Consider the following 10,923-nt stretch of genomic DNA (forward strand, 5'->3'; position numbering starts at 1 on the left):
AATTTGGTTTTGGATGGTCATTTTAAATTTTTGTTATTCAAAATGAATTTTTTCAAGGTTTATGTGGAAGAAAATATATCAATGACTTCATAGGAGTTGACTTTTCATTTTCCTGATTTATTTTAAATTTATTTTGAATATTTTGATATAAAAATAATAAAATATTCTTATCACAACAACAAACCACGTCGGTGTTAATAAATTGTAGACGTTGTAAATTGCAATAGACAACTAAGTCGTTAAAATGACGTCGTTAAAATGAGAAACCATGGCGGCTATTTAACTATACGACGTAAAATATATATTCCACGACTTAACTGCTGTCGTTACAAAGTAATACCCTGAACCCTTAAGAAATTGAAGATGTTGTAAACCATAAGCGACTCAATTGTTCAAAGAACGTCGTCTAACTATCCTTTTACGTCGTATTTGTTTAAAAGTATTACACGTCGGTTACCAATTTGTATGTATGTTTTTTTTTTTTAATTTAAGAAAACCTCAACAAATTTTTACATTAAATATTATAGAGAAAATTTGTACATTATACATAAATATCAAGTGTTCAACAATTGCCCTATTTAATAAATTGGAAAACAGTCTCTGCCCATTCATTCCGGACTTCATCAATGGCTTCTTGGGGGTATGAAGCTTCCTGGTTTCCCTTGGCATACTGCATAAACAATGACTATTAGGGTTTATCAATAAAAAGAAATTCAATCACAGACGACGATATTTTTCATAACCGACGTAGTATATATATTCAACGACGGTAATTTTACATGACCGTCGTTGATAATACAAAAAAACGACGTGAAATGTATGAAGGTAATTTCTTCTTACCTTATTCTCAAACGCCAAGGAAGGATCCATGATGATGTCCCTCATGAAGCGCATCACATAATACCCGCATTCGACACTGCTGGGTTGCTTTGGTGTGCCTGAGAGAGTTTTCCAAATTACAGCTTTACGTCCTGCTCGGCCTATGTGAGAATTATATATTTTTATAGCACTATTCACGATGTTTTTCGCCTCTTCATCGACCACATGATGACCTGGCAGAGGATCCAAAAAATAGACGGTCTCCTTCTTTGCTCTTACAATCATCAAGATCCAATGACGGCTGCACAAAATTAATATAAACACGACGGTTATTTACAAAAACGACGTATTATAATATTTCACACGACGAAATAAATAATAAAAAGACGACATTATATATTTATCACGACGATAAATAAATACCGACGTGGTTAGTAGTTTCAAACGACTTAATAAAATAAAATACCGACGTGGTTAGTTTATAAGCTGTCATTTATTGAAAATCTTAAAAACAAAATCCTAAGGAGACTAACCTGGATTGTAAGGCATCATGAAAATCTGTTCCCCGTCTGTCTTCTGAAGTCGAGCTGCTACCAGTCGTGATCTCTCAGCTACTGTACCAGAGTTGGCACTACCTGTAGCAGGGTCGATGAAGCCAACCATGCTGCACATTTTTGCTTGTTTCAAAACATCATGTAAGTGCCTAAATACATAAAATAATATAAACAAGTCAGCACAAAAAAACACACGACGGTTATGTATACAAAACGACGTATTATAATATTTCACACGACGTACTGAAATAGATGAGGACGTTATAATATATTTATCACGACGGTACGTTATAATATAATATTTCACACGACGTGGTTAGTTAGTTAAGACGACGAAATATATAAACCAACGACGTATTATTTTAGAATTACGAACCTCATATATACAGCCACCACAGTAGCTCCAATTTCTTCCATGCCTGCAAATTGTGTAATATCTTCAGGCAGGAGGAAGGTATCGCGATCACTCCCAAACACCTCCTTATCAATTTTAAATTCCAAGATCTTATCCTCAGGCAGGATTGTCGTTTCCACATAACGACAAAGGCTTTTCAAAGAAGATGGCGCCTCCATATTTGAATAATCACCAACTTCAATAACCTGTTTAAAGAAATAAAAAAAAATGACGTGGTAATTAAATAAAGACGACGGTGTAAGGAATTCAACGTCGTCTGAAAAGTATTTAAACGACGGTGAAAAAATATCGACGTCGTGGTAAATATTTTATTACGTCTTAAAAATATCGACGGTGTAATAAATAGTTTATTACGACGGTGAAAATCAATTAAACGTCGTGGTAAATATTTTATTACGTCATAAAATAATTCCGCCGTCTAATTTGTAAACAACGACGGATTAAAGAAAAATATCGACGTCTGAAATTTTGAAAAAAAAAATATAAAAGGCAAAGTTATGTGAACATACCTTGTCGTCATGCTTTTCTTCATCTTCTTTCTCCTTTTCTTCTTCCTTCTCTTCTTCTCTTTTTTCTTCTTTCTTCTCTTCTTCTCTTTTTTCTTCTTTCTTCTCTTCATCCTTGGCAGTATCATCCTCAACATGGAGGGATCTCACATCACCTCCAGAGCAGCTAGCTTTGTCAGGCGACATTGGATTTTTGGGGCTTTGGCTAATTCTTTGTTTAAGAATATTTGGATCAAAATTGGGAATTAATTGGGAAAGCTGACTCAGGAAATGCTCCCTCTCAGCCTCCACCAATTGTTTTGTTCTAGCCTCCATCCTTAAGGCCTCTTCCCTTGCCTTAGCCTCCATCTTTTTAGTCTCTTCTTGAAGGAGAACTCTTAAACTCTCCTTCAAACGGTCGTCAAAGCTAACCCTCTGTGGTTTGGGTAAATTGAAATACTGCCTTGGGGAAATCCCAGCACCTACTCCTCTCAATCTGCCAGGATGCTCGGGCCCCAAAGCCATGGTCAGCACATCCTTGCTGCCATCTACTCTGACTTTGCCTTCCGAGACTTGTTTCTGCAAATCATCCTAAAAAAAACACACGACGGTTAATTATATACAAACGACGTATTATATAATTTCACACGACGCAAAAACATATAAACCGACGTTATTATAACTTATCACGACGTACTTATAGCACCGACGTCTTATGCTATAATTACTGAAAACATAGTGATTCCTATTTAGACCTTTAACGACGTTATTTAAAAAGGTTCGACGTGGTAATATAATTCACACGACGCTAAGATGAACCACCGACGTCTTATGCTATAATTACAGAAAACATAGTGATTCCTATGTAGACCTTTAACGACGTTATTTAAAAATTATCGACGTGGTAATACAATTCACACGACGCTAAAATGAACCACCGACGTCTTATGCTATAATTAAATAAAACAGAGCAGTTTTTCCTATTTAGACCTTTAACGACGTTATTTAAAAAGTGTCGGCGTGGTAATACTATTCACACGACGCTAAAATGAACCACCGACGTCTATAATTAAAGAAAACAGAGTAGTGATTCCTAATTAGACCTTTAACGACGTGTTTTAAAAGTTCGGCGTGGTAATATCATTCACACGACGAAAAAAAATAACATCAGACGTTAAAAGAATTTTTCACAGTTTAATAAAAATTTAAAACAGAGTGAGCGGGCTTACAATTAATTTTGCTTTTTCTGCCACCTTTGGATCGGGGATGTTACCATGTTTGTCCTGTCTAGCTCTCTTCCATAAGGTAGATCGATCAATTTCTACCCCAGGCATGGTTTCCTCCAATTCATCCTCCAATCCGGCATATTGTACTCGAGTTTCTCCCTAATCTGTGCATGTTGAGAATGCACAGACTCAAAATCTTGGGAAAGCCTTGAAGCTACAAAGGCATCCCACTGTGCTTTCTCTATGAATTTATAAGTTTCGGGGGGATGGCTTAATTTCTCCTTGTCATTGGTGTATGGAAGGATATAATGCCTAGTTAGTGTAGACTTGAAATCCTTCCATTTCTTGGCAGCTGAAGCTAAAACAGATTTCTTGCCCCCTTGACCTACGACAAAAGCCATGTCAACTGCCTCCCATATCTGCTCCTTAACATCCTTGGGGATTTGGGACCATTTCTTGTCCACAAGGGGAACTCTGGAGCGAGCCAAGACACCAATGTACGACTGCATTTCAATATGTGCTTGGCCAATACCTTTCCCCATTTTATTGTACTCAACAATTGGCCTCACTTTTTGAAGCTTTCTCTTCACAACACGAGGCATTGTGCTCATACCTCGACCAGTCTTTGAATCATCAGAGATTGTTGTCTGGCTTTCTGTCTCAGCAGATGATGAAGCAAACTTCATCTTCTTCGAAGACTTCATCTCCTTCGAAGACTTGTCTTGAGGAGCTACAATTCCAAGCTTCTTGGAGCCAGAATCTTTAGTTTGTTGTTGAGAAACCATTTTAACTGACAAAACTGCAAGTGAAAATATTTCAGGAAAAGATTAAGAACACAAACGACGGTTATTAATAAAATACGACGTATGATATGATTTTAAACGACGCAATGAAATAATCTCAGACGTAATAAATGTTTAAAACCATTATTTATATAACGTCGTGGTATTTATGTTCACACGACGTCAATAGTAATACACCGTCGTGGTATTAACATTCACATTAGATTTCGTCTATATAATACCAACCCTAATTTCAATAGTCGTGGTAAAAACATTATTAATATAACGTCGTGGTATTGATTTCATACGACGTAAATAGTAATAAACCGTCGTGGTATTAACATTCACACGACGTAAAACAATAAGACAGACTGTCGTCTTTTTAGATACCAACCCTAGTTTCTTTTTCTTTATATTTTATCAAATAAGGGAAAAACAAAAACCATTGTTCAGAGAAATCAAACCTGCAATTAAACAAGCAAATAAAAAAAGACTTTATTTTAAAAACAACTTTGTCAATTTTCAGACGACGGTAGAACGACTGACGAACCGTCGTGGTCTACATATTTAACCACGTAAATAAGAACTACCGTCGTCTTATTTAGTTGAGGTAGTTGTCTTCAAAGTTGGAAACTTTCCCTCTTTGTCTGTATATTTTATCAAACTTGGAAAGAAGTAAAATGATTTTGGCCAGAAAAAAGGTAAAAAGATTTTTCAAACAAAAAACGTATGAGCATGCAAAACAGTAACCAAAATAGTGAAAATGAAAGCTTACCTTTTGCGTGCGATGAAAGCAAGAGGAAAAAGATCGATCTTTTGCGTTCAGAGACGACGAAGAAGACGAGAGGAAGGCGATGAGATACTCTGACGGTGCTCTGACAGGAAAAAAGACGAAAAGTTTTCTCTTGTAGATTGAAATTTTTAATCGGGTTTGGAAACTGTGCATGTGTAAGTCGAAAAGTTGCTAATATATAAAACGATTTCAAAAAAATAATACGGCGGTTACATATAACTACGTCGTTTTTAACTAAAACGACGCAATTTTTGTTTTGCGACGCAATTTAACTAAAACGACGTAGTTAACTAAAACGACGCAATTTAACGTCGTTAGGTTTAATATAACCGACGTTGTTTTCAAGTAGACGAAAAGTTGCTTACATATAAAACCATTTCAAAAAAATAATACGGCGGTTACATATAACTACGTCGTTTTTAACTTTTATTTTCCCGACGTGTATTTAATTTTTAAATTATGAATAGAATTTTTTTTCCCGTGACTTTTCAGTTTATTTTTCAATTACAGTGCGTTATAAATAGAGTTTTTTTTCCGGAGGAAATTTAAAATGAAGGAAATTAATATTCAGGAATATGTAAAGTTTCTTTTTTGGATGACAGATTTAAATAAAATAAGAATATAAAAACAACGACTGTTTTTGTTTTTATGTCGTCGTTTTTAGTCGTCTTAAGTAAGACTAAGACGACGTAATATATTTTTGAGCGACGTTGATTGTACGAATTTAAACGGCGGTTTTTGGTTCGGACCGCCGTTGATTTTAAAAATTTATTCTATAAATTTGTCGCTTTCATTCATTTTCGCGGTTAAAATTTAGGGTTCCAAGTTCTTCCTCTCTCAGAGACACTGTCTCTCACATCTCAAAGACAATAATTTGGATGTCTTTCTCAAAGAGAAATTGAGCTTACTCGCATCAAATCTATGTCCACAAGAAGAAGCTTGTCAACTAGCCTTCTCACTTCCTTGATCAAGCCTGATAGGACACTTAGTGCTTCTGAATACTCCTTGCTTTCCATCAAAAGAGATGCAAGCCTGGCCTCCACTCGCTGTCGAAGGAAAGTTCGCTTCTCAGGGAAATCTGAAGATCAGATGTGCCTGATCCTCTGCTTGATTTTCTTTACTAAGAAGATCCGTCAGATTTGTGATAGCCTCTTCCTTTATCCGTAGAGCTTCAGAAGAAGAAGATGGGTTTCAAGAATGCGATAAAGAATAGAAATGGCTTCAGATGGCCTCTAAAGCATGAGCAATCGAATCAGTAGTTGCTGGGAGATATGATGAAGACATTGTCAATGCTTTTCTCGTCGTTTATATTAAGGTAGATTTATAATTACCGACGTAGATTATTTTGTTAAACGTCGTTAAGTTTAATACAACCGGCGTGGATTTTATCAACTTCGAAATAATTGTCTCTCTGATTTCAAATCTGTGTCATCTGTTAAGATTATGATGTGGAACAGAGTTCCGTCTGGTAAGATTTCGTAACCCTTGGGATCCCAGAAAAATCTGATTATGTCGGCGGTTTTCTATATAAACCGTCGTGGTTATTTCAATTCTTGTCATTAAGTAGATCTACCGACGTAGGATAAGAAAATCAAAGAAAAAAATTGTAAACAAAAATTCTTATTAAGACGACGGTTTAAATTAAAGTTACGACGTATAAAATGAATAAATACGACGTTAAATATTTAAAGATAACGTCGTAGAACTATACGAGAATGACGTCGATATATTTATATTTTCCGTCGTTGTAAATTAATTTAATACGGCGATATTTTGTATTTTAAAGCCGTGGTTTGTTTGTAATTATACGGCGTCTTATACGAAAACCTCGTCGTGTTATTTTATGAGTAAAAACGGCGGCTTTTATTGAAATCGTCGTCTTTACTTTCTACGTCGGTCGATTCATAACTTCTGCCGTTCCTTTGTTGGCTTTGATTTTACACTGCGGAAATCTGTTTCAAATAGACGTCGGTTGTTTAATTAGGTACGTCGTTGTTTTTGAACAGCCATTTGAATCTCCATTTTTAGTTGTCTAAGGTGGTATAACACGACGGTGTTTTTATAACCGTCGTCTTTTAAAAAACCACGACGGTTTTCACTTGGACCGTCGTTGTTTTCTGGTCGTCTTTTTCACTTTTTGTAGTAGTGATTGTATCTTAAGTATGCTGGCAGTTGGTTGTGTGGATATTTTTGCTCGTTTTGACAGGTGTAAGTTTTGGGATTGAGTAAAGTACAGGGGAGACTCTGCCGAATTTTCGGCAGGAGTCAAGGTCAAAATACAGTTCGAAGGGCAAATAGGTCAATTGTGCTCGACATTTGCCAAGTGTCGGACATGCACAGGGTTCAACTGGAATTCCAAAGCGGAATTTGGTTCGGGTCCTGTCAGTAGCAAAGAAAGAGAACATGTAGAAGAGAGCCTGCTTACAGCCTTTGTTAGAAGAGAAGAGAAACTGAAATTGAGGTTGGGACTTGCTGGAGAAGATCAAAGTTTCAGGTTTGGACTGGATCTATCCATCGGGTGGGTGGGGTTTCGTGGTAGAAGAAAGATTCAATGAGATCCCTATAAGGAGAAAACACACCGTTTGGTTTAATATATGTCAGGCTTAAAGACAATATTTGTAAGTGATCACATGTTGTGCTGTTCGTTTGTGGAGCATAAAATGTTGAAAATGAAATTAGGGCTCGTCTTTCTCGCTGAAGTTGTGCCTCAGCCGCCATTCTCACCATCTCGCAACACCTCAACCTCGTCGCGTACACTAAATGAGTATTTTGCTAAACAAGATGAGACTTGAGGCGATTTTAAGGCGAGGTGTTCAATACTTTTTTAAACATGGATCACGACAGAACCTAAGTATCTACTAGATAAATTAGCCACAAGGCTAGTTAAGACAAGAAAATATGAAAACCAACTAAGAATTAAGTCTCTAAAGTACCTCAACACTCAACTGTAAAATGTAGAACAAAACAAACTTTTTCCTTCAATCTGCCAAATCAATGTCGGCTAAAGGTATCGCAATAATTTTGAAGTTTTCTATATTCATATACAGGATGCAAGAGCAGCCATGACTACATTCTTACATTCAGCAACCAGTTGGCAGTTCTCAACCAATTATCCTAATGAAAAAAAGGTCATTTCCCAAGTCAATTAAAAACTTGGTGATTTGATGTTCTCAGCAATCTTTACCATTGACCCCTTTTTAAAAAATCCAGCAATCAAATGTGTAAAACCTACATTTTTTAATCATATAGCAAAAAAAATTTATATCCCTAAAGACAGTACTTGAAAAAACTACCATTAAATATTGAAAAATTATGTTGACAAATTGATGTGTTCCTTGTACACTCATTAATTAATATTTGTTGCTATTAATAAAGGATTTGAAAATCCCTACAAATTTTTCATGTTGAAATCCATTCATTTCCCTTAATAAAATTATGCACAGAAAACTAGCATTAAAACTCAAATATTGAAAAATTTAGTACTTTAACCACAATGTGTGGTGTGATTAGCAAACTGCCACCTCCAGCTGGTAGATTGCCTGGTGCCTAAGTGCTAGGGTTCGAAACTAGTTGGGAGCACTTTGTCGCCAGATGCAAGTCAAACTTCGAGGGGGGATTAGTCCCACCCTTCGGGTGTGAGGACACCTCGTGGTATTTACCCCAAAAAAAAAAAAAAAAAGTATTTTGACAATAAGATGAGTTTCCTTGCACATTCACTAATTAATATTTGCTATTATTAATAGCCGATTTCAAAATCCCTACAAATTTTCATGTTGAAATCCACTCATTTCCCTGAATAAAATTCTGCACAGAATATGCATTAACATGCTCAGATGGGATCTTGCTACTAAAGGGCACTCTCTTGGAAAAATCAGAACCAGCTCCAGAATTACCAAATTCCCCATAAAAAAGGGTGCTCAAAGCAAAATCCTCACTCCAAGTCATCCACCCATCAGGGGAAAGAAGAGCTTCCATGGTACAGTTTATAAAAACTGTCCTTGAATACTCCCTCCATGGCCTCCCCAAGTAGCTCTTGTGCACTTCGGGGTTGTTTTGATACAGCTTCATGAACTCTTCGGTGCCGTTGATCAAGCAGTTCTGAAATACGAAACCAGTTGATTGTGCAGGGTCTGTTCTGCCCTGAGCTGTGACGGTGCTACTTTCGCCGATCTCGGGGTTTAGTTGTCGAGGGCGGATGAGGATGTTGCAGTCTTGGAAAACCGCAGCTGAGTTTCCGAAGATGAAATCGACGTTGCCTTGGATGTTGCATGACTTGTAGAACTGGCGGTTGCCGTGTGCGTAGAGAGTGTCTTGATTGCCTAAGAATTCACAGTTCTCAATCACAGAGAGATCACTGTCTGATCTGAAGGCTACTGCTTGGTGGACATCAGGACCTGCTGTGTTCTGGATTGTGAGACCACTGGCCATGAACCCATCTCCAAGAACACCTGAAAAATAATAAGAAACAATCAGAACCTTTACTTTCAAAGCATAATAAAAACACGAAATACATAAAAATAAAAAGTTTTGCAAATAACCTACCGACTGTGGCAGAATTGTACGTGGAGATTCCGGGCATGCCCACATTCAGCGACCCTGTAATTACCGTTCTGCCAATCCCGTCACCCAAAAACACCACGTTCCGCTTCTCTAAGGGCACCCTCACGATCTCGTCGTACACCCCAGCCTTTATGCGGATCACGAACTTCTTCTCTCCCGCGTTATTCGGTGCGGCGTTCACGGCCCTCTGAACCGTCCCGTAGCATTTCTCAGACTTATCCTTGCACACCGTCACTTCCGCAGTTAAATTCGACGGCACTCCGCCCCGAACCCCCTGGCCTGACCCTCTGCCCTCGACCCGCTCCCAGAACCCGTCGCGCTCGGTCTTAGGCGCGGCCCACAACTTGGTGTCGTTTCCGAAGTTGTCGTACGAGAACATCATGCTGAGGGCGTTTCTGGACTTTCCGACCAGCGAGTCTAGAAACGACACGGTCTCGTTGACCATCTGGGTGTCGTTGGCGTACATGAGGCCCGACCAGCAGCTGTATTGGTAGAGCAGCGCGGCGCTCATCGAGGCACGTGCGTTTTTAATGCTTCCACGTGACAGGCCGTCTGCGGTGAGAGAAATGCGGTACCGGGAGTTCCCGAGGTCGTCGAGGCAATTGTTAGCAGCGGTGGTGCGGTTTTGGTTGCCTGCGGACGAGTCTAGGATAGCCTTCACCATCTTCTGCGCCGTGTGGAGGCCATCGGTGGAGACCTGGATGACGGATTGGATGGCTTGAATTGGGGTGGGGTTTGGGTCAGTGACGAGCCCGGCTAAGGAGTCCTGACAAGTGTCGGGAAATCGCGTGGCTTTGCAGACTTGCTGGATCAGAGGGACGGGGACGGTAACGTGCCTGCGAGGTTGAAGGTTGCGGGCGGCGGAGGTGAGAGAGAGGAAGAGCGTGAGGGAGAGGAGAGGGAGGAAGAGGAAGGAGGCCATGGATATGAGCAAGAGGAACTTGGGTTTGGGAGAGTTTTTGTTTTCGCTTTGGAAGTTGGAGGGTTTGAGTGATTTGAGTTGCAAAGGTTGAGAGACTTTGGATTGATTTTTAGCCTATAAATGTACCACCTTGTCGATGCAGGAAAAGGAGGAGAGAAATATTTTCTATATTTTTTTTTCTCGTTTTAGGAAATCTCGTCATACTAGGAAAAGGAAGTTGGTTGATGGCCTCTCTAACAAAGAGGAAAGGGAAAGTTTTTTGCCCTTTTTCATGCAGGTAGCTTGGTTGGGATGGGAAAACCCTCCTGACATTAACAACCCTAGTGCAGGTAGCTTGGTTGACCTAATATACCAGAAACACGAGAAA

General features: G+C 38.7%; 1 protein-coding gene across 1 annotated transcript; it reads right to left on the reverse strand.

The window, feature by feature from the left end:
- Positions 1–8,842: 8,842 nt before the first annotated feature.
- Positions 8,843–10,586, reverse strand: LOC117619710 (probable pectinesterase/pectinesterase inhibitor 51). The gene is made up of 2 exons (XM_034349717.1): positions 9,617–10,586; positions 8,843–9,522 (listed from the first exon to the last, which is right to left on the reverse strand). The coding sequence occupies exons 1-2, from the start codon at positions 10,554–10,556 to the stop codon at positions 8,843–8,845; spliced, it is 1,620 nt and encodes a 539-aa protein (XP_034205608.1). The 5' UTR covers positions 10,557–10,586.
- Between the last annotated feature and the right edge of the window lie 337 nt (positions 10,587–10,923).

This window comes from Prunus dulcis, chromosome 2 (assembly GCF_902201215.1).
Source record: "Prunus dulcis chromosome 2, ALMONDv2, whole genome shotgun sequence".
Taxonomy (NCBI): domain Eukaryota; kingdom Viridiplantae; phylum Streptophyta; class Magnoliopsida; order Rosales; family Rosaceae; genus Prunus; species Prunus dulcis.

Excerpts from the sequence above, each read along its gene's own strand:
- LOC117619710 (XM_034349717.1), bottom strand. The coding sequence starts at position 10,556 with ATGGCCTCCTTCCTCTTCCTCCCTCTCCTCTCCCTCACGCTCTTCCTC. Across the intron at positions 9,523-9,616 it reads GTACAATTCTGCCACAGTCG|GTGTTCTTGGAGATGGGTTC; the intron begins GTAGGTTATTTG and ends ATTATTTTTCAG.